This window comes from Plecotus auritus, assembly GCF_963455305.1.
Source record: "Plecotus auritus genome assembly, chromosome: 9".
NCBI classification, from domain to species: Eukaryota; Metazoa; Chordata; class Mammalia; order Chiroptera; family Vespertilionidae; genus Plecotus; species Plecotus auritus.
The window spans coordinates 150905137-150929379 of NC_137783.1; the positions used below are offsets into that span (position 1 = coordinate 150905137).

General features: G+C 43.7%; 2 protein-coding genes across 2 annotated transcripts; both read left to right on the forward strand.

Annotated features, from left to right (window-relative positions):
• Positions 1-1199: 1199 nt before the first annotated feature.
• MAJIN (membrane anchored junction protein) lies at positions 1200-20215 on the forward strand (the record flags this gene model as incomplete). The annotated part of the gene is made up of 9 exons (XM_080640740.1): positions 1200-1300; positions 8499-8544; positions 10085-10160; positions 10339-10464; positions 11976-12060; positions 13896-13959; positions 18879-18912; positions 19222-19339; positions 20170-20215. The coding sequence occupies 9 exons, from the start codon at positions 1200-1202 to the stop codon at positions 20213-20215; spliced, it is 696 nt and encodes a 231-aa protein (XP_080496866.1).
• A 3330-nt stretch (positions 20216-23545) lies between these two features.
• Positions 23546-24178, forward strand: GPHA2 (glycoprotein hormone subunit alpha 2; the record flags this gene model as incomplete). Its single annotated transcript, XM_080640838.1, has 3 exons — positions 23546-23642; positions 23807-23991; positions 24077-24178. 3 exons carry the CDS (start codon positions 23546-23548, stop codon positions 24176-24178), a joined length of 384 nt encoding a protein of 127 aa, XP_080496964.1.
• Positions 24179-24243: the final 65 nt, after the last annotated feature.

The window sequence follows — 24243 nt, forward strand, 5'->3', positions numbered from 1 at the left end:
TGGAGGAGAAGAGACATGCCATCCTTTTTCCAGAGTTTGCCGTAGAGGACCGTAAGTGGGCAGATTCTGGCCTAGGAAAAGTAAAACAAGTAAGTGTTAGGAGGATAGTAGACACTTGTGGCACAGTGCAGTCTCACAAGTGAAGAGGAAGAGTGACTGAGAGGTAGGGAGGGTGAGGCATTCCTCAGCATCATTGGGAAACGTTAGTGTACATCCTTATTTGCTGCACTGGCTGTGGCGGGGAGGTGTGTTCCTCTCTTAACTGCATGTAAAATTAATAGCAGAGGTCTTTCTAGTTTTGCCACTTACTGGTATATCGTTTAGATTATTTCGCTTGAGCCCTGTTCGCATTGGCCTACAGCCGTGGTCGGCACACTGCGGCTCGCGAGCCACATGCGACTCTTTGGCCCCTTGAGTGTGGCTCTTCCACAAAATAACACGGCCTGGGCGAGTCTATTTTGAAGAAGTGGCGTTAGAAGAAGTTTATGTTTAAAAAATTTGGCTCTCCAAAGAAATTTCAGTCGTTGTACTGTTGCTATTTGGCTCTGTGGACTATTGAGTTTGCTGACCACTGGTCTAGAGAAAGTGAGGACAAGGGCAGAGAATAGATTCAAGAAATATTTGGAGATAGATACTTAATCCTAACAAAAACCCTCTGAGTCATCAGATGATAGAATTAGTCTCATGGGAGAGAGTGCACAGAGTTGTAAGGTAAACGTGATGAAAACTTGTTCAGGACTTTTGACTTTAAGTATAGAGATCATCCCCAAACACCATGTATCCTCCCCATGCAGCAAGGATAATGGTCTAGGTCAGTGGTCAGCAAACTCATTAGTCCACAGAGCCAAATATCAACAGTACGACGATTGAAATTTCTTTGGAGAGCCAAATTTTTTAAACTTAAACTTCTAACGCCACTTCTTCAAAATAGACTCGCCCAGGCCGTGGTATTTTGTGGAAGAGCCACACTCAAGGGGCCAAAGAGCTGCATGTGGCTCGCGAGCCGCAGTTTGCCGACCACTGGTCTAGATGATGAATATCAGAACTGAGCCTGGGACATACATAGGCAGTGGTGCTGAGTATTGGAACATTTTACTTATAAAGAATGCTATAGATTGGGCAAGAGAGTCTTTCCCATCTTTAGCTTTTTAATAATTGTCTTAACATTTCTACTTTATTTAGGCTATTGTTTGGAAGCAATGAGTTTAAAACCCTTCACCTACCCGTTTCCAGAGACAAGATTTCTTCATTCAGGATCCAGTGTGTATAAATTCAAAATCAGATATGGTGACAGCATCAGGTAAATTTAAAGCTTGGAGGGGTAGCCTTTGTAAACCGGTTAATGCATTTTCTCACAGATAATTCCTTCTTTGCCTTCACCCAGTTCAGGAGACTGGCTGAAGAAGCACGTTGTAGGTCTTTCCCAGGTATTTTATATTCCATATGTTATTACTCATATAAATTCCTAAATTAGTGATGGCATACCTTTGGGGCAGTGGTTCTTAAATTTTTATCTCAGGACCCCTTTGCACTCTTAAAATTATTGAGTATCTCAAAGTTTTTGATTATGTGGATTATAACTGTCAAAACTTATCATATGAAAATTAAAACAAAATTAAAGTAACATGCATACTAATTTAAAAATATATATCTTTAAATTTTTTAAATTGACTTAGAGAGGAATGGAAGGAGAGAGAGAGAAAGAGGGACATTGATTTATTGTTCTACATATTTATGCATTCATTGGTTGCTTTTTCTGTGTGCCCTGACCAGGCATTGAACCCGCAACCTTGGCATATGGAGATAATGCTCTAACCAACTCAGCTACCTGGCCAGGGCCTTATGTCCTTAAATGTTGACAAATAACATTTTATTTAAAATACCTATCTTTTTAAAAAATATATATATTTTTTTATTGATTTCAGAGAGGAAGTGAGAGGGAGAGAGAGAGATAGAAACATCATTGATGAGAGGAAATCATTGATCGGCTGCCTCCTGCATGTCCCCTACTGGAGATCGAGTCCAAAATCCCGGGCACGTGCCCAGATCAGGAATCGAACAGTGATGCTCAACCACTGAGTCATACCAGCCAGGCTAAAATAACTGTATCTTTAAAAAAAATTAATGAGAGCCCTAGCTGGTTTGGCTCAGTAGATAGAGCATTGGCCTGCAGACCGAAGGGTCCTAGGTTTGATTCTGATCAAGGGCTCATGCCTGGTTTGTGGGCTCGGTCCAACATGCAGGAGGCAGCCAATCAATGATTCCCTCTCATCATTGATGTTTCTATCTCTCTCCCTCTCTTTTCCTCTCTGAAATCAATAAAAATATATTTAAAAAATTAATGAGAAGGTTGGCATTGTTTATATTCCTGGGATTTGCTCCAGAATACAAGGATGGTTCAACATACAAAACCCATCACTATAATATACCACATTAAGCTGCTCTCCTTCCCAGGAGTATGCCCATGCCTTTCTTCCCTCTCAGGCATGCATTTTCTAAACTCTAAGAGTCCCCACAAGTCTTGCAACCAGGGAAGCAATGGGCAGTGACAGCTGATCCCAGGCTAATCTCTCCCCCCACCCCTTTTTTTAATACTCGATATTTTTCCATTGATTTTCAGAGAGAGTGGAAGAGAGAAAGACAGAGAAATATTGATATGAGAGAAACATTGATTGGTTGCCTGCTGCATGTGCCCTGACCAGGACCCGGGCCAGGGAGGAGCCTGCAACCAAGGTATCTACCCTTGACCATAATCGAACCCAGGACCCTTTGGTCCACATGCCGGTACTCCACTGAGTCAAACCTGCTAGAGCCCAGGCTAACCCCTTGAACCTGTCTCCAAGACCCCCTTTTCTCTGACTTTCCAGTGAGCCAAAGCGGCCCTGCCTAGACTCGTTTTTTTCTATAACCTTTCTAGAGAGCCAGAGCAGCCCTGCCTAGCTCTTTCCTGTTGCTTCTTCTATCCTAATTCCTTCCTTGTCTCACTGTCCCCAGCTTTAATAAACGTATTCTCAAACATATATACACATACAGTGTATATACCCCACGTTAATAGAATGAAGGAGGGAAAGCCATATGATCATCTCAGTTGATGCAGAAAAAGCATTTGACCAAATTCAGCATCTTTTTGTGATAAAAACAATAAATTAGAAAATTTCTTCAACATGATAAAGGCCATATATGAAAAACTCACATCTAACATCATAGTCAAATACTCATCATACTCAAAAGCTTTTCCCTTAAGATCAGAAATAAGTCAAGGATGCCCACTTTCACCACTCTTATTCAATATAGCAGTGGTCGGCAAACTCATTAGTCCACAGAGCCAAATAGCAACAGTACAACGATTGAAATTTCTTTTGAGAGCCAAATTTTTTAAACTTAAACTTCTTCTAACGCCACTTCTTCAAAATAGACTCGCCCAGGCTGTGGTATTTTGTGGAAGAGCCACACTCAAGGGGCCAAAGAGTTGCATGTGGCTTGCGAGCCGCAGTTTGCCGACCACTGCAATATAGTACTGAAGTTCTAGTTAGAGCAATTAGTCAAAAATATAAAATACATACAAATTGGAAAGGAAGGAGTGAAACTATCTCTGTTTGCAGACAATATGATCTTATATGTAAAAAACCCTAAAGAATCCACATAAAAAACTGTTACAGCTAATCAGTGAATTTAGAAAGTTGCAGGATACAAAACCATGCGAAAATCAGTTTTATTTGTATATACTAGAAATAGACAATCTGAAAAGAAAATTATCCCATTTGCAATAGCGTTCAAAAAGAAAAATATAACTAGCAATAAATTTAACCAAGGAGATGTAAGCCTTGAACACTGAAAACTACAAAAAAAACCAACAACACCTGAAATAAATTGAAGACCCAAATAAATAAAATCTTGTGTTCATGGATTAGAAGACTTAATATTGTTAAGATGACAACAGTACTCAAAGCAATCTATAGGTTCAGTGAAATCCTTAACAAAATCTCAATGGCTTTTTTTTTTTTTAAGAAATGGAAAGCCCGCTCTAAAATCCATATGGAATTTCAAGGGACCTCAAATAGCCAAAACAATCTTGAAAAATAGTAAAGTTGGAGGACTCACACTTCCTAATTTATTTATTTAAAAATATTTTTATTTCAGAGAGGAAGGGAGAGGGAGAGTTAGAAACATCAATGATGAGGGAGAATCACTGTTTGCCTGCCTCCTGCACGCCCCCTGCTGGGGATCGAGCCTGCAACCCCGGCATGTTCCTTTGACTGGAATTGAACCCAGGACTCTTCAGTTCACAGGCTGACTCTATCTACTGAGCCAAACCAGCTAGGGCACACTTCCCAATTTAAAAACGTACTATAGAGCTACAAGTGTAAAAAAAAATGTGGCACTGACATAGGGACAGACATCCAAACAAGAGAATAGAATTGAGAGCCCAGAAATAAACCCTTACATCAATGGTCAGTTTATTTTCTAATAGAAAGCCAGGACTATTCAAAGGGGAAGGAATAGTCTCTTTAACAAACTGTCTGAGAAGGCTTGATGTCTACGCGCAGAAGAATTAACTTAGACCCTTATTTTATCCAATGTACAAAAGTTAACTAAAAATGGATCAAAGACTTAAATTTAAGAGATAAAACCCTTAGAAGAAAAAATAAGAGTAAATCAGTGTGACTTTGGATTTTACAATGGACATCTAGGCAACAAAATAAATTAGATAAATGAGACTTACTAAATTTTAAAAAATTTTGCACCGAATAACATCAACAGAGTGAAAAGGCAACCCACAGATGGGAGAAAATATTTGCAGATTATATATTCAGGCCCTGGCCAGTGTGGCTCAGTTGGAGCAACTCCCCATGTACTGGAAGGTCACGGGTTCAATTCCTGGTCAGGGCATGTAGCTAGGTTGCTGGTTTGATCTGTTGGGACACATACAGGAGGCAACTGATCGATGAATCTTTTTCACATAACTGATCGATGAATCTTTTTCACATCCATGCTTCTCTCTCACTTCCTCTCTAAAATCTAAAGAATAAGTAAAATCATGTATCTAGAATATATAAAGAACTACCACCCACAACAAAAAGGTGAACAATCCAATTAAAAAGAGAGCAAAGAACTTTGAATAGATAGTTCTCCAAAGAAGATATACAAGTGACCCATAAGCACATGAAAATATTTCTGTTCTCATTACTCTCAAGGGAAATGCAAATTAAAACCAGAATGAAATACCACTTCACACTTACTAGAATGGCTATAATTTTTTAAAAGTATATTTTTATTGACCTGGCTGGTTTAGCTCAGTGGATAGAGCCTTGGCCTGTGGACTGAAGGGTTCTGGGTTCTATTCCAGTCAAGGGAACATTCCTGGGTTGTGGGCTCAATCCCCAGTAGGGGGCGTGCAGGAGGCAGCCAATCCAATGATTCTCATCATTGATGTTTCTATCTCTCCCCTCTTCCTCTCTGAAATCAATAAAAAAAATATATTTTTTAAAAGTGTGTTTTTATTGATTTTAGAGTGAGAAGAAGGGAGAGGGAGAGATACATCGATGTGGTTACCTTTCGGTACATGGAATAGCGCTAAAACTGAGCCACACCAGCCAGGGCTATAATTCAAAAATTTAAAAAAGTAAAATAACAGTTCTTGGCAAGGATGTGGAGAAACTGGAATCCTCATATATTGCTGGTGGAAATAAAATGGTGTGGCCATTTTGGAAAACAGTTTGGCAGTTCCTCAAAAAGTTAAGCATATAGCCCGCTGGCCGGCCAGCTGGCATGGCTTGGTAGTTGACCATCGACCTATGAACCAGAAGGTCATGGTTCGATTCCTGGTCAGGGCATATGCCTAGTTTGTGGGTTCAATCCTCAGTGTGGGGCATGCAGGAGGCAGCCAATCAATGATTCTCTCTCCTCATTGATGTTTCTCTCCTCCCTTCCTCTCTGAAATAAATAAGAAAAGAAAAAAAGTTAAACATATAATTACCATGTGACCGAGCAATTTCACTCCTAGGTATATGCCCAAAAGAATTGAAAATGGACTCAAATAGATGCTTTATACAGCAGTGTTCATAACAGCATTATTCATATTATCCCGAAGGTAGAAACAGCCCAGGTGTCCATTAGTAGGTAAATGGTTAAATAAAATGTGGTTATGTGTGTGGTAAATATACTTACATACAATAGAATATTATTCCGCCATAAGAACAAATTGCAAAAGGAGTGAAGTTCAGATACATGTACAACATGGATGAACTTTGAAACATTGTGCTAAGAAAATAAGCCAGTAACAAAAGGACAAATATTATGTGATTCTACTTCTATGAAATATTAGAATAGGAAAATTCATAGAGACAAAAGTAAATTAGAGGCCACCAGATTTGATGGAGGGGAGAATTGGGAGCTACTGCTTAATGACTATAATATTTCTTGGGGGAGATAAGCTTTGGAAGTAGATGGTGGTGATGATTGCACACCATGGGCTGTAAAAGTAATAACCGCTGAATCATATACTCAAAAATGGTTAAAATGGCAAGTTTCACATTATACTTTACCACAATTTAAAAATGTATTAATTTTTTTAATTTATTGGTTTTTAAAAGAGGAAGAGAGAGAGAGAGAGACATAGATTTGTTGTTCCACTTACTTTTGCATTTATTTCTTGTTTTTTATATGTGCCCTGACCCGGGATCAAACCCACAACCTTGGCATACCAGGAAAACGCTCTAACCAACTGAGCTATCCTGCCAGAGCTTTTTTCTTCCTTTTTTACTGCAGTAGTTTTTCAAAAGTGAATTGCAATGAGGAATCTGAAATTATATCAATGAACTTTTTAAGCTCTGTTACATTAAAATTCATTGGTCATTCTTGTTCTTTGAATGAATCTTTTACCTAGGATGATTTGTAACATAATGTGTTTCATTGGTCATTTGGAAAACATTGGTTCACTGACTTATGCAGATCATCCAAACGTCAACACATTTCATTATACAGGCATACCTTGGAGATATTGAGGGTTTGGTTCCAGATCACCGCAATAAAGTGAGCCATGATATTTTTGCAGGTAGTTTTGCCTTGAATTTTCAAAAAAGGCAATGTCTGTAAAGCACAATAAAACAAAGCACAATGAAACGAGTTGTGCCTATACAATATCAAAATCATATTTGCTTGGCTCATGTGGCTCAGTGGTTGTGACCTATGGACCAAGAGGTCACAGTTTGATTCCAAGTCAAGGCACATGCCCAGGTTGCCGGCTCAATCCCCAGTGTGGGGTGTGCAGGGGGCAGCCAATCAGTGATTCTCTCTCATCATTGATGTTTCTCTCTCTCTCTCTCACTTCTCTAAAATCAATAAAAATATATTTTTTAAAATCATATTTAATATTACTACCAGCCTCATCAGAAAAATGTTTAAAGTATTTGGAACCTGCCAACCTCTTAGTGGTGGACAGAAGTTTTCCAAAGTGCAAATTTTTGCTTCAAATCCCAAAATTTATCATTGACAACAAATACTTAAGTTTATAAGCTCACTGTTCATTTTTGAGAAAATGTCACCTATTACCAAGTCTGAATAACAACCATAGTTTGTGTCAACTGACCATTCGAGTAAAAGACTGTTCCAAAAAATCTGAAGAACAGAATAAGCTGGTGAATATAATAGAATCGGGCATAGAAAGGGAGTGGGCTGACAATTCTCGGGGGGAAGGGGGTGTGGGGAGTGTGGGAAGAGATTGGACAAAAATCTTAACACCTATGGACGAAGACAATGGGGGGGGTGGGAACCAGGTGGAGGGGAGCTATGGGGGGAAAAAGGAACAACTGTAATAATCTGAACAATAAAGATTTATTAAAAAAGAGTAAAAACACTTTTAAAAAAATAAAATACTGTTCCATGAAAAGAGCAGCTAGTTCAGTTTTCAGCTTAATTGCACAAGTGGTTTTATTTCAGACAACTCTGATATTTCTGTGGGCAGAAGTGCTTCATGCATGCTTCCCGCTTTATCACATAATATTAAAAAGACATGTAATAAAAAAAAAAAAGACATGTAATCAAGGGTTGAGATTTTAACAAATTATTACATTTTTATTGCTTCCTCAAGGATATTAAATGAAACAATTTTTTTTTCTGTGTGGCAGTAATGATTACTACAACTGCTAGTATGGTTACGTGCAATTGGCTTGATTTAAGCTAAGACACCAGCAATTAGCGGCCCGATGCACGAAAATCGTGTAACAGTAGGCCTTTCTTCCCCTCCCCCCCCCCCCCCCCCCCCCCCCCCCCCCCGCCTGCTGCCAGCATCGGTTTCCCTCTGGCAACCAGGACCTAGGCTTCCTTCAAAGCCCCAGCTTCATCTGGAAGGTCATCTGGAAGGACGTCTGGTCTAATTAGCATATTACACTTTTATTATTATAGCTGTTTCTTTAGCTCAGTGGCAGTGTCATTTTTGCTCTACTGTCTACTGTCTCCAGAACTTTCCCTGGCTTATCTTTTGTTTGCTTACTTTCTAGAGGGGAAGATATAGAAAATAAGGAAGTCATCGTCCAGGAGCTGGAGGTAGGGAAAGAAATGTGTCCATGTCCAAATTTTAATTATTTCTCACCAACTGAGTCACAACCTCCACTTGATTACTTGGCTTCTCCCTGCCACATTTCCTCTGCAAAGAAATTTTACTGTTTTTCCAGGGTAATTAAAGCCTGTATTCTTTCCCAGTTTTCCTAGTTGAAGTGTCAGCACCTTTGAGGCTGAGAGTTTTGTTTCTACCAGAGTTCCCAGCCATGGGCAGCTTTCTTTTGTGGCAGCTGGCGTAGAGAAAGCTTCCGGAGAAATGGAAGGACCGCCGCCTTCCAGGGCTCTGGGAAACCTCACCACCAACCACTGCCCGGTACTTGACGTCCAGGAAGTTCAGTTGTAAATACAGAGACAAGGCTGCTGTGTCTTCATTTTAATTGGAAACATTTTCCATTGCTTTATTCCCATTTCATTTTCATTCCTTTTCTACTCGGCTCCTCTAGATTTAGGTTTTCCCACAGGAAGAAGACTGAGCAGGTGGACATTTTTGTAAATTGGTATAAGTACTGGGCAAGGGGTTAGAGTTCTGGGAACTGGTTCTGGATTCCTGTCCTGGCTGAGCCACTAATTAGCTGTGTGACCCTCAGCAAAGCATTTATCTCTCTGGGTCTTGATTGCCTCGTTGATAAACTAAGAGTTTCAAAGTAGTTTTTTCTCTTCTAACTTCCCAATTCAGTGATCTATGACTATTGTGGCTTATGAAGACATATGCTGCCACATTTCAAAGAATTCAAATATAATTAAATACATAAACACAACACTCGATGAAACAAAAAATTTGAGTCATAGCCTTAAAGATACTTGTGGCTCTTTAGCTAAGTGTTGGAAGATACATTAGGATCTTGCAGGACCTCAGAGAGATTGTTATAAATGGCAATATAGGACGATGACAGTTTTTTGCTTATTTTAATTGTGAGTAGAGCAGAATTTATTTCACTTTGCTTCAGTTAACGGGGCAGAGAAGAGCTCAAGGGAGCATAGTAAAGTGGAGAGAGCATAGATTTTAGAGCCAGTCAAACCTGGATTTGAATTCCAGTTCTGTCTCACAGACTGATTTTGGGCAAGTGACCTACCTTCTCTGAATGTTTCCTTGTCGGTGAGGAATGCTTATTTCCAAGATTATGGCAAGGATTAGAAATAGATGTGTGCAATGCCTGCCACATAGTAGCTCAATAAACGGTAGCTAGAGAGCATTTATATATATTTACAATCATATTAAAGCTTTCAAAGTGCTTTTTATATGTTCTCTTTTGCTCTCATTTGTTTTGAGGCAGATGTTATCATTCTCTTTCATTCATTTAGGAAATATTTATTAATAGGCAGTATAGCCTAATTGTTAAGAGTGTAAGCTCTGGAATCCCACTGCCTGGATTCATATCTTGGCTTCACCATTACTAGCTATGTAACCTTGAATAAGTCATTTTACCTCTTTTTGTCTCAGTTTCCTCTTCTCTAAAATGGGGATGGTAGAAATGTCTATCTCATAGAGTTCTTGAATATTAATTAAAAGCATGTCATTTTCCAGGATTCTATTCGTGTGGTCTTGGGAAATTTGGACAGTCTGCAGCCATTTGCTACAGAACACTTTGTTGTATTTCCCTGTATCCTTTCATTTCTGGATGGGAATGAGCTACAATTCACATTGTAGAATCAAATGGAAGCAATAAACCCATAGACAGTTTAGAAGGTTGGTCAGGGAAAGGAGAAAAAGTCATCACTAAAATAGTACTCAGGGATCCGTATTGACTTCTTTCCTCACTCCTTAGCACCACTTCCCAGATAAAAGCAAATGGGAGAGAGTGTCCCACTTGAAATTCAAAAATGGCGAAATCATGTTGATCCCCTATCCATTTGTTTTGACACTGTACGTGGAGTTGAAGTGGTTTCATGAAAACCTGTCACCTGGTAAGTAGAATGACGGCAGTGTGGGTGGTGGAGAAGAAGAAGGGGAAGGTTGAACTTGCATGGTTAGTAGTGTAAGCTGAATATGGCAAAATGGTCAGTCAGACTGGGCCCCAATACCACCCAGTGTAGAGGTCAGGAGCATGTGCTCCAACCCAGAATGCCTAGTTCAAATCCTGGTGGCCTTGCCACTTAATCTGAGTGACCTTCAACAAATTTCCTTTTTTTTTTTTTTTTTTAATCCTCACCCAAGGATATTTTTTTAAAATTAATTTTTAGATAAATTTCTTAATCTTTCTGTGCCTTTTTTGTGAAATGGTGAATAATAATAGTACTTATCTCATTGAGTTGTTAAAAACCATAAAATATATAAATATTGGAGGTTGGAAAGTAAGTGCACAGTCTGACAGTAATCAATCAATGAAAGAACCTATTATATGAAGACTTTCTTCCATTTTAGAGGTTTCAGTGACTTTCACCTTAGTAGTATCTTAAAGTAGTATCTCCTAATTTTTAACCTGAGTCATTACTATTTTTACTTACAATGGGACAGGTAGACACCTGCAAGTTTGATTAGGAAAAGCGTGCAAAGGCCTTGCCTCAAAATATCTCCCCAATTAATTGTCACTGATACCTGAAGTTCCACCTTTTGTTTCCTAGTGGGGACCCCTTTTTAAGTGGCATATCATTAGAATATAGTGTGAATCAAACTCTCAGTTTTCAGCTTGTAGATGATAATAGTTCTAAAATAGGGGAGGAAGAGATTTTTGAAGACTGTATTTCTAGGATAGGTGGTACCAGGCAGAAGGGGAAAGAGTACACACAGAGGTTTTGTCTAGGACCAGTTCTGAGAAGCAAATGGTAGCCAGAAATCCAGGTGAATCAATGTCTTGACCCATTATGACATTTAAATTTCCTGTTATAGGGAAACCAATAGATGACGGTTCCCTTGGATTGGTAAGTTTGCCTTTGTATAGAAAGTGAAAATTGCCTTTATTAGTTCATGTTGTTGAAAATCCAAAAAATCCTGCTCTAGCCCAGCCGGTGTGGCTCAGTGGTTGAGCATCAACCTATGAACCAGAGATCATGGTTCCATTCCTGGTCACATGCCTGGGCAGTGGGCTTTGTCCCCAGTGGGGTCGTGCAGGAGGCAGCCGATCAATGATTTTCTCATCATTGATGTTTCTATCTCTCTCTCCCTTTCCCTGTTCTCTGAAATCAATAAAAATATATTTTTTAAATTGGTTCTTGGGGAAAAAAATCCTGCTCTAGTCTCTTTCTATTTTCCCTTGTTGCTGCCCAGGTCCAATCAGAATTGGATACATGAGACCATCTTTTCCCCCGTGACTAACTTTCTAAGATTGTCCCTAACAGAATGTCTACCCTTACTTGCAAAGTTGACAAAGTTGCCTTTGGCACCTTAAAGATGGGGAGTTCATTGTGCCCTCATGAACTGTGAGCAACTCTGAGAAAGGAGGAATCACAGGCATCTGGTTCCTCTCTGAAGGTCTCAGCTGAGAGGAAAGCAGCAAGAGCCATGAAGAAGAAACGAAAGCGCATGGAATTGTCCATCTCTCCCAGCAGGCCAGGGCTGGACAGGTCAGTGGTGTTGGGAGAGTCGAAATCCTGCATCCTGTGAAGCCAGCTGTTGCTGTTGATGGTTCTCGTCCTTAGGCGAGTCACTTTCTCTCTCAGGGCTTCATTGGTATCTGCCTGTTCCAGTGGGTGGACTAAGGCAGCGTTCGCCAACCAGTGGTCTGCGAGGTCCGAAAGGTTGGCGACCGCTGGACTAAGAGAAGGAAGCAAGTTAATATTTGCAATGTAATTTGAACACAACCCCTTCTTCAGCAAAGTAGGATTCTTCTGTTCATTAAGACCAAGGCTGAGAAGAAATGCAATCAGATCTATACAGATGTGTCCAATACATATTCAATGAGAACTTAATACCAGAAAACACAGTAAGAAGGCACAGGATTTAAGAAGTCCCAAGATATACAAGAACATAGAACAAATAAAATGTAACTCTATTTTACCTAGTGAGCAGTAAGCTTTTAGAAATCGACTGTAAGAGATAGTCCAGCCCTAGCCGGTTTGGCTCAATGGATAGAGCCTTGGCCTATGGACTGAAGGGTCCCAGGTTCAAATCTAGTCAAGGGCACATGCCTGGGTTGCGGGCTCAATCCCCAGTGGGGCGTGCAGGAGGCAGCAAGTCCAGTCTAGCCCGGCCAGCTTGGCTCAGTGGTCACAGTTTGATTCCTGGTCAGGGCACATGCTCAGGTAGTGGGCTCAATCCCCAGTAGGGGGCATGCAGGGGGCAACCGATCAGTGCTTCTCTCTCATCATTGATGTTTATCTCTTCTACTCCCTTTCTGAAATCAATAAAAATACATTTAAAAAAACCAGATATTCAGAAAATTTCTATTAAAAAGAAGATAGTCCAGTCTAAAATGTAAGTGTCTATAAGAGGGTATCAGTTGTTGGGTGAGGTGCTGCGATATGTGATATTAGGTGGAATATTGAGCACATTGCTAACATGTTGAAGTTGCTATTGAGGAGGCTACTTATTTTTAATTCTCTGTCAGGGACAAAATGAGTCAGTAAAACAATTCAGTCATTCTTATTAGCACCCAGAGAGAGCTGCCGGAATAATCCTAGGTGTGGTTTGCTCCACAGCACAGAGTGCTTTCAACCCAGGTTCACAGAGAGCAGCTTCTTTTTTTTAATATATATTTTATTGATATTTTACAGAGAGGAAGGGAGAGGGACAGAGAGCTAGAAACATCGATGAGAGAGAAACATCGATCAGCTGCCTCCTGCACACCTCCCACTGGGGATGTGCCCGCAACCAAGGTACATGCCTTTTGACTGGAATCGAACCCGGGACCCTTCAGTCCACAGGCCGACGCTCTATCCACTGAGCCAAACCGGTTTCGGCAAGAGAGCAGCTTCTTTTTTTCCTGGGACTGTGAGGGCCCCAAGATATACAGGATCAGTGAAGGTAGACCACGAGGGAGCTGACTTGTACACCCTCCTAGTGCACACGGCAGAGGAGAGTGGGAACTCCTTTCCCAGCCAGGTGGAATGAGGGGACTGGAGGTGTGAAGCTTTGTGTCTTTCCACTTGACTGAATTTTCTGTGGAACTAAAGCTTCATATCTTCCCTTTCTCTGGGTTTTGATGCACGATCAGGTATTTCAAAGTCTGATACCTGCTGTCAGCCCATTTTCCTTTTCTCAACCACTAGATCCCTAAATTGGGATTCTACTGTGAGCTAAAGCAGCACCCAAAGAGAAGTTGGCCACACAATTTATTCTGCAGGCCAAGAGTGGTATAAAAATAGCCAACCTGCTGAAATATTCATTTGAGCCACATTTGCTTGAATGTGGTGATGTTGCTGCTGCCAGTAACATTTCCTGGGCTTTTTCCCCACCTCAGGGCCAAGATGAGGACTTCCAGCCAAGGTCCCAGCAAAAAGAAGCTCCTCCTGGAAACCAGCAGGGTAAGCACTACAGTGGAGGTGTCCTAGCTCTTGACTGTTCCTGCTCTGTTACAATCAAGTCAGGATTCCTGTTCCCAGCACATCTCGGTCCTTAGTACAGACTGAGTTGACTGAACTCACTCTCAGGTTTCACCATCTGCGGAACAACATTCAACCATTCTGTCCTTGCCACAGCTTGTCTCAAAGTGGCTGCATAACACTGTACACATTGGTGAGTCCTTCTCTTCTCAGCTTAAAAAGCTGCTTCTTGTACTTGTAGCTGAAATAAAAAAAGAGGTCTGTTGAACTGAGGTAGGATCCGATATAGAATTTTCTCTTTAGAAACCTTTTTGCCTTCTTCCACATTGGGGCCTGAGTCTACAGACAAGCTAGGCATGTAAAAGCACAGGACACTAGTAAAGAGAAAACTTAATTAGAGCAGTGATGGGTTGGCCCCAATAGTATTTAATTTCATTTGTGAGGTCTGTTCCCCACTTAGGTACTCATAATTCTGCTACGCCTCCATTTCAGGGCTTCTTTTCCGTAGTAGTCTCTAAAATAGTACCCTTTTTCTTTTCCTTTTAAAAATAGCTGTTATTTAATGCCTTTTTCTTCTTTCTCTCCGAAGTAGCTCTGACCTTAAATATCCAAACACTCTTAACGCATCGCCCTTACCTTCCCGGGACTCCATTATGTGATCAGTTAATGAGCAAACATTTATGCATCCATTCAGCAAACTTTTATGTAGTCTACTATGTGCCAGGTACTAAGGATATCACAATCTCACCTAAAAATGCCAGCAGTGTGAGCTAGGCAGACCATTACTGATAGATATAAAGGAATAAAGGAAGCACAGGATACAAAGGCACCACATAGGGTAACCTCACCCAGATTGGGTGGATGTCAAGGAGGATTCCTATAGTAGCTCAGAGTAGCTCAAAGAATTAAGGCCAAGAGGAGAGAGTACAGTACATTTGGTGACTCCAAGCCAGTGCCCCTGGAGCTTGGAGCAAGTGTGCTGGGAGGTGTTACTGGAGAGTCAGCACTGGCTGGATCATGAAAGGCCTTAAGGCTGCCTTCAAGATGACAGGAATTCCCTAAAGCATTTTTAAGTAGAAAAGTAAATGATTTTCATTCCTAAATGGTTCTTCTGTCTTCTGTTTGCAAGGCATTGTGTGAGATGCAGAGGCGCACCAAAACTTGTAAAATTTGGTTTCTTTTAGGAGTTTATCATATAGTTGGAGGAAGAGTGTACTCTTTGAGACTCAGACTTCTACCTGTGTGGGCAGGTGTGGGCTACAGGGCCTCCTTGTGCCATGCATGGCCAACTGGTCCTGCAGTGATTTTAGGAAGATGGTTACCCTCTTCTATCCTCTCATCCTTTAGAGAGGGAAGAAGAACTCAAAAAGTACAATAGGAGTACATGAAACTCTGGAGAACAAAGATGCTTTATACAACCAAGATAATTACTGTTTAAGGAACATTTCCTTCACTTTCTCCCTTCATACCTTCCTATTCTTAGTTTGACAAATCATCTCCTTCAAGAACAGTACTCACAGTTTCTTATTCAACATAATTACCTTTTCAACCTGATACTGAGTTTAGAAAAAAACTCTTGAGCAAGAAAAAAATCCAAAAGGAACATGTTTATTGATTTTGACTCAAAGCCCAAAGGCAGTCTCCATTGTAGACCCTGTTCCCAGAGAGGATTTCTCCTAAATTAAAGTGATCACAGTAACTCTCAGTGTAAGTCACTTGAGCTGGAAAAAAATTGCTCCTATGGTCCAATGCTTAATATTTTCTCTCCCCTTTGCGGGGAAGTTAGGGTGTAAGATCACAGTGTGTATTTATACATGTCTGAACACATTGAGAGCCTATATGGGGAAAGCTTAAAAGAATGCAATACATCTGAATAAGGTCTTTAAGGTTCCATAAAAGGTGTTTTGGGGAGAAGGGCAGACTCATTCATTCCCTTTGCTACCCCAGTTTCCAAGACCTAGAGATCCAGAGGTTGGAAGGATAAAAAATGGGGGAGAGCCCAGATGGCGTGGCTCAGTGATTGAGCATCGACTTATGAACTAGGAGGTCATGGTTCAATTCCCAATGAGGGCACATGCCCAGGTTGTGGGCTCGATCCCCAGTGTGGGGTGTGCAGGAGGCAGCTCATCAATGATGTTTCGATCTCTCTCCCTCTCCCTTCTTCTCTGAAATCAATAAAAATATTTTTTAGGCCCTAACTGGTTTGACTCAACTCAAGGGTCCCAGGTTCAGTTCCGGTCAAGGGCATGTACCTTGGTTGCGGGCACATCCCCAGTAGGAGGTGTGCAGGAGGCCACTGATCAATGTTTCTCTCTCATCGATGTTTCTAACTCTCTATCCCTCTCCCTTCCTCTCTAAAAAATCAATAAAATATTTTAAAAATATTATTTTTTTTTTTAGTTAAAAATAAATGGGGGAGGAGAGAAATATGGTCTAGAGGTAAAACACATTGCCACGTGTGTTGGTTGTTTTGTTGTTTTTGCCACTTCTGCTCGAATTGCACTTCTAAGCAGATCTGGCCCTGAACATACGGAAGCAACCTTGTGTTTGGTTTTCAGAGTATTGTGTCCCATTGGATGTCCCAGATGATGCCCTCAGTCTTATTTCAGGCCATAATGTTTTTTCCTCTCTTGACATTTGCCTAAGATGACCTCTCTCAGGATTTCAAGAGAACAGAAAAGCTCAATTATCTTGTGAGGGGAAGTTCCCTGGTTCAGAAGTAGGCTTCACCTCTGCCTTAGGGCCTTTGCCCTTCTGGTCACCACTACCAATCTTACTAGATGCTTTCATTAGGGTCAATGCATCAGGATTGGCGCCCCAAACCATAGTTTCATTAAAATTGTAAGAACCATTCCTTCAAGCTAGAAATCAGAGCTGGGCCCTCTGAATTTCATATCAACCCTGTCTAGAAGAGGTAAGAGATGTCTTCCTTCCCAGAGTTTCCTTTCACTTTTGTAGGAATGCCAGAGGCCCAGTGCACGAATTCATGTGTGGGTGGGGTCCCTTGGCCTGGCCAGCGATCAAGGCCTATGGCAGGCAGGGGAGGGGGGCCTGTGGGAGCACACTGACCACCAGGGGGCAACTCCTGCATTGAGCATCTGCCCCCTGGTGGTCAGTGCACCTCATAGCGACTGGTCAACTGGTCATTCTGGTCATTGGGTCCTAACAGTTGCTTAGATTTAGATGATAGATAGATAGATAGATAGATAGATAGATAGATGACTTAAGTGGCTGTCCATGTGGCCTGGAATTTGATGGTTTATGGAAAAGCTCATATCAGAAATATCAGCTTATGCTTAGGGTGGGGGCTATATTCTAACTTCCCTAGTGGTTTGCCATGCTTCTGCCTCCCAGACCTACCTGGATAGTATGCAGCCCCTTGCTGTAGAATTCTTCACCAGCACTTGGGTAAAAAACTTGGTATTCAGGCCCTCAGGTTCCATAAAGGGTGTTTTGGGGGAAATGGGAAGGAAGGGCAAACCCATTCATTCCCTTTGTTACCCCTGGTGAGGGGAGTGGTCAGTTGGTAGAGATTCCCACAGAAAATATGATCCAAGTTTCTGGCGCTCAGGTTGGCTACTGGAAATGTGGGTTTGGAACCAGGTTGTAGGATGTCAAAAGGAAGCTCTGTACTAGTGAAGGGAGAGCACAAGGAGAAATCATGAGATTGTGCTGTAGTGTGCTGGTTGTTTATGCTGTGGTTATGTTTCCCCTGCCCAGCTCTAGCCATGCTGATCATACTTACTGGTACTCAGTGGCCCTGTGCCTTTGTGCATCACATCCGTTCTGGAACGGCCTGCTCTCTGACCACCTCCCAACCCCAATTTACCCTCGTTAGGACGAAATCCCACTCATCCATCAAGGCTCCATTCAATAGCACTTCCTGTGAAGTCTTCCTTGACTGGCTGCTCTATTCATGTCCTCCTCATCAACCACAGCACTCCATGTAGACTCATGGGGTAGTCTTATCACACCGCCTTAGAAGACTTAGTCTATGTGTCAGTTTACCACATAGATTATACTTTTCTCACAGAAAGTTAAGGTCCTCCAGATTGCCGAGACCTCAGTATTGTGCCATTATTAATAGTTGGCACTCAATAATACAGAATAATAAATTAAAACCAGCTTGGTTTATTCTCAGCTCTTAAATCTTGTTATTTTAGAAGGACAGTGGTTAGGAAGCTGAAATGGGGAAAGGACGTCATACCGAAGGAAATACAGAACCTGCCTGAGCAATCAGAAGCCAGGCCCCAGCACTGATATGAAATCAGTTCACCAACAAATAGCATTCGGTCCCCAAGATGTATAAGAATAAAGTTTAAAATTTTTTTGGTCCTCTTTTTATCAGAACATGGAAAGAAACACCCAGCAGGAATGTCAGGAGACTCCAGCATTTGATGGCACTGACGCCCAGGCACAGGGTAGGTTCTGGGAAGTGCATTTATTCTCCTCTAATACTCGTCCTGTCCCCTTTAGTTTTCTGATGAGCAGAGCAGCACAGAGCTCTGAGTCTGGGCATGCTCCGTGGGTGGTGTGTCTTGTTTCCATGGAGGTGCCTGTTGGCCACCCTCCAGTCTAGGGGCTTGCCCTTGAGTAACAAGCCACCCCTCACCCAGCTCCCTAGAGGAGTGAAGGGAGGCAATGCATGTCCTTCCCATGCTTTAGATAGTGAAACTGATGCTCCCAGTGTTTCAAAACATCTCCATGTTGGGTGATAAGTTTGACAGAAAAGTTGGAAAGGATGTATGACTTTTGTCTTACTGGAGAACGATCTCTGGGAAGCTGTCTCTTCTCTTCCCTTCGGGGCATTAGTGTTCATATTGAAGGTGCAGCAGATGCTCAGCAAGGCTGGGAATGCATGTCGAGGTGTTTCCCTTCTAACTCGCTGGTCTTTTACCCAGCATGGGGGCTCAGTATGGGCTGCAGTGATCACAGGTACAGGGATGTGAGCAAGTGAGTTCTTCAACAAGTTGTCATTCCACATGAAGACACCAGCCGTGGTGGGTGGCTGGGACTTAAATAGTGTAAAAATCACAGAGGCCTGACTTTGGAAATGACTCCCAAGGTCAGAATAGCATCTTACAGGGCTGAGATGAACTTGGGAAAGTCAGAACAAAGAATTCACCAGGCTTTAAAATATCCTGGCGTGAGGCTGCCATTGGCTCATGCTGAGAGTGTCCTGCCTTCTGCGCATATGAAAGTAGCCTCAGACTAACACTTCCTGCCTGAGTGTTTTCCTTGCAGGTTCTAGATGGGAGGACAACCTAGCAGGGGAGATTATCCCACCACTGCAGCAAAGCAATGCATCTCCACCTGCAGGACCCACAGACCAGGGGACCAGTGGCTTCTTTGGGTTTTTGAGGTAAGACAGACTTCTCTCCTGCCATCAAACTGAGACCCAGGGTGAAGTAGCTCCAGAGTCTGTCTCATTGGGTCTCTCAGGGAAAATAGAGTAGAAAATTCAGCAGATTACCTGCAGAATTTGTTTGTCCAGGATAGATGATGAAAATGAGATTGAGCACAAGGCCACTAATTGTGAATTTAATAAAAACTGCATCTTGTTCATGTTTACATACCCCACCCAGTGTGCCCGCATTGGGCCTGGTTCCATAAATTCTGCTTGGACAGAGACTGTTCTCATTGTACTTGGCTCATTTAGATGATTTGGTTACCAAAACGCTTCCATTCTCCCCTCTGAATCTAGGCTGTGTCTTCAGAGTCCTTTTTGCAGAGGAGTTAGCGAATCCCTTTGTCTGTCTAGAGCTCAGCCATTCCATTGCAATTCTATATTCCCCTGCCTGAGGATAATCTAATTTGGGTACCTTTCAAATGCTGTTCCAGACTTGCATTTTCTTTCTTTTTTTTTTTTTTTAATATATTTTATTGATTTTTTACAGAGAGGAAGGGAGAGAGAGAGAGATAGAAACATCGATGAGAGAGAAACATCAATCAGCTGCCTCCTGCACACCCCCTACTGGGGATGTGCCCACAACCAAGGTACATGCCCTTGACCGGAATCGAACCTGGGACCCTTGAGTCCGCAGGCCGACGCTCTATCCACTGAGCCAAACCGGTTAGGGCCAGACTTGCATTTTCACTCCGTGGTTCCCCTCGCTAAGGGAGCCATAATACGACCTGGGAGAAGAGAAGGGACCGCTAGAGTCTCAGCCTGTTCTGCTTGCTTTCTTGCAGCTCTCTCTTCCCGTTCCGGTATTTCTTCAGAAAGAGCAGCCAGTGAGCCTTCCAGTGCAGCGTGGGAAGTGTCCTCTGCTTATGACACTCGAGTCCTGGGGAACGAGGGCCCCAAACTCCCTGACTCCTCTTGTTGGTTTGTCCTGTCCTTCGCCCCTTTCCAATAAAAATTTTTTTCAATTTAAAAGTAAGAATAGAACTTTCTAAAATGCTCTAGTCTGAGAATTGTACTGCTCTGAGGTTCAGTTTAGACCTTTCATCTCCAGCACTTAGGATCCTTATGGCAATAAATTATTTATGAACAGTTATTGACTGCGTTCAGTGAAGTAGAGTGTGAGAGCAAACTCTTTCCTTAAGATACGGAGAAGCAATGCCTGGCACCTCCCCTGGGTCTACCTGGTTCTTGCTGACAGGATGCTCTGGGTGGGTGGGGTCTGTACCTCACTGCAAACTTTAAGTCCCCTGCCAGTGGGTAGGGTCTTGCCAGACTCACTGTCGGGGCAGACGGATTAGATTGCTGTTGTATGGCCAGAGAGGATCAAAGTAATTGTTGGGAATTTAGGGAAACTCACTTTAGCTGAGGACAAAGGAATAATTTTTTAACTGTTAGAGATGTTTAGTATTAGAATGGACCGCCTTGTGAAGTAATGAGCCCTTGTCGCCTCTAGTCTTTAAACAGCTGATTTATCTGTCAGGTGCTGGCAGGTTCCCAAGATGAGTGGGAGCCCTGGGGCTGGACTGCTTGGATCCCTTGGAGACCCCTTGTTTTTTTTTTTTTGTTTTTTTTTTTAATATATTTTTATTGATTTTTTACAGAGAGGAAGGAAGAGGGATAGATAGTCAGAAACATCGATGAGAGAGAAACATCTATCAGCTGCCTCCTGCACACCTCCTACCGGGGATGTGCCCGCAACCAAGCTACATGCCCTTGACCGGAATCGAACCCGGGACCTTTCAGTCCGCAGGCCGACGCTCTATCCACTGAGCCAAACCGGTTTTGGCGGAGACCCCTTGTTTTGCTGCCTTCAGCTGGGGTGGGGAGAAGAGAAGAGGTGGGCTGCTGTGAAAGGGCCTGGGACCTGAGGAGAGGAGGGCCGAAGGGGAAGCCAGGTGTCAGGAACGGAGGACTAGGGACAAGTTGCATTTACAGCCTTTGCCCTATTGTCCCAAGCATGGCCTGCTTCACAAAGCTGCCAATAGGCACAACTCCGGAATCTGGAGACGTGAGTGCGTCTGACTGACTAGCTTACACTGAAGCCTTGGCAAAGTTGCTTTTTCTCTGGTTCTTATTTTCTCATCTGGAAAATGAAGAGGTAGGATTTGATGAGCTCTCAAGTACCTTCCAGCTCTGGCAGTCCCTGCGGCTGGCTCTGCTTTCTGAGCAGGACCATGAGGCAGTGGCCCTGGGGATGGGGGGCCAATCACCTTCTGGTTTCCACCCCCCCAAGCCCCTGCAGCTACTGGTGGCTAGGGGGTCTTTTTCCAACTTGCCACATTCTTGTCCCAAGTGTAATTCAGCACCATGCATGGACAGCAGATTTGGGTTCCCAGTCAGCCCTGACGTTAACAGCTGTGTGACCTTCAGGAGCACTCCTTGGATTTTCAGTTGCCTCACCTGTAAAGCCAGAGCCAGACTGAACGATGGGATTTGCTGGGATCAACAGCTTCAGGCTCTTCCTGGTGCCAGATCTCTTGGCCCGGTGACTAGGAGAAGCCCACACTGGAGCTGACCCCCAGGGTCAGAAGCCTGTCACTTGACAGTGGAAGCGAAGCTCTGAAATTGCCCTAGAACCCCCTTTCCCCCGGCTCTGCCTCCAAGCACATCTCAGCAGAGGGCCCCTGGTGTAATGTCTTTTTTTGAAGATATACGAAAGGCAAGGGGCAGCTGCGTTGGGTTTTGACATTGACCTAAGCTGTCAGTCTCTCCAGGTTGCTCTCCCATGCAGTTGGAGAACCCATGGCTACAACCAGCCACAGCCCTTGGAAACATGCTGGCATTTCCCCTGTCCTTAAGAATTCACCCCCCTCCCCGCACCAAAAAAAAAAAATAATAATAATCTCCTTCCAGACCCTTTCCTCTGAGGTAGATTAAGGAGACAGGCCGGGCTGAGTTTAGTAGGATTTTTTAAAAATACGTCTTTACTAATTTTTAGGGAGAGGAATAGAGAAATAGAAACTTCAGTGAGAAACATCATTGATTGATTGCCTCTTGTACACCCCCTACTGGGGATCCAGTCCGAAACCCGGGCATGTGCCCTAACCGGGAATTGAACCAGTGACCTCTTGGTTTGTAGGTCGATGCTCAGCCATTGCACCATGCCAGCAAGGCAGTAGTAGTTTTTTTGTTTGTTTGTTTGTTTTTAATATATTTTACTGATTTTTTACAGAGAGGAAGGGAGAGGGATAGAGAGTTAGAAACATCGATGAGAGAGAAACATCGATCAGCTGCCTCCTGCACACCCCCTACTGGGGATGTGCCCACAACCAAGGTACATGCCCTTGACCGGAATCGAACCCGGGACCCTTCAGTCCTGCAGGCCGACGCTCTATCCACTGAGCCAAACTGGTTTCGGCAAGGCAGTAGTAGTTTTAAGGTTGGGGTGGTGAGGCCCTCAATGAGTGTTCTGCCCAAGGCCACACAGCAAAAAGAACCCAGTTGGCAACAACTCAGCCCCTTCTTGGGCCCTCTCTCTCCACCTGCACACAGCCACCCACTCCACCAGCTCCTGGGCTTCTCTCCCCACCTCACTTCCCCCAGCCCTGGGCCTTGGGCAGCTTTTGGGCAGAAGGGAGCAGAAAGTAGCAGATGCCACGCCCCATAACCACACCTCAGACAAGAGCTGGATCTCCCAGGTGGGATCGCTGAGGCCTGAGGCTGGGCAGCAGGCCTGAAAGCCGATCTCCAAGAAGGCGTGGCTCCCTAATGCTGGCAAATAAAAGTCTGGAGAACCAGCAAGTCTGAAGACCAGCAGCAGGCTGCTCAAGGAGCCACTCAGCAAGCCACTCAGTTCCTGGGCCTTGGAAGTGGTAAGCCCCTGAGACAGGAGCCCTGAGGGCCCTGGGGACTGCAGATGGGGTCCTATAGGCCACGGTGGGGCAGGTGGCGGGAGGCAGATGTTTGTGCTCCAGATGGTGGGAGAAATGCAGGGGAAAACCACCACAGTGAGCCGACAAATCACATCCAGAGACTGCTGCTCACCGATACCCATCCAGAGACACTCCCAGGCAGACTCACACTCAAAGGCAGGTACAGGGAAAAGAGCCCCACAGGCTTGCCTCACCCGTCGGATAGGCTCACCTAGTCCTGGCTCACTCACCTGGAAGCATCCACCTGCACACGCTCTAGAGACATGTCTGCCCGCTGTTTCAGGTGCCCATGGCGTCCCCCCAAACCCTGCTCTTCTGCCTGCTGTTCCTGGTGATCACTGAAGGCTGGGGTCAGCAGGCGGCCATCCCAGGCTGCCACCTGCACCGTGAGTAACTCTTGGAGCAGAGGGCTGGGTGGGAGCAAAGAGCTGATGGGCTGGACAGGGGGGCAGCATGTTTGCTCCTTGATGGACCCACGGAGGAAACAGGCAGTGGGAGCTGGGTGAGACTTCGCAGAGGCGCTGTCTACAACTCGCCTGTCTCCTTCCAGCCTTCAATGTGACAGTGCGCAGTGACCGCCAAGGCACCTGCCAGGGCTCCCATGTGGCACAGGCTTGTGTGGGCCACTGTGAATCTAGTGCCTTCCCTTCCCGGTACTCAGTGCTGGTGGCCAGTGGCTATCGACACAACGTCACCTCCATCTCTCAATGCTGCACCATCATTGGCCTGAGGAAGGTGAGGGGGCCCATTGGAGACAGAGGAGTCGGGGGTCTAAAATGGCTCAAGGAAGGGGACTGGAACCGAATCCCCTCTCCCACAGGTGAAGGTGCAGCTGCAGTGTGGGGGGGACCGGAGGGAGGAGCTGGAGATCTTCACGGCCAGAGCCTGCCAGTGTGACATGTGTCGCCTCTCACGCTACTAGCCCACCCTGTCCCCACCTTCCTCCCCTTGGTCAGAGGGACGAGGTGGAGTACATCTGTATATCCT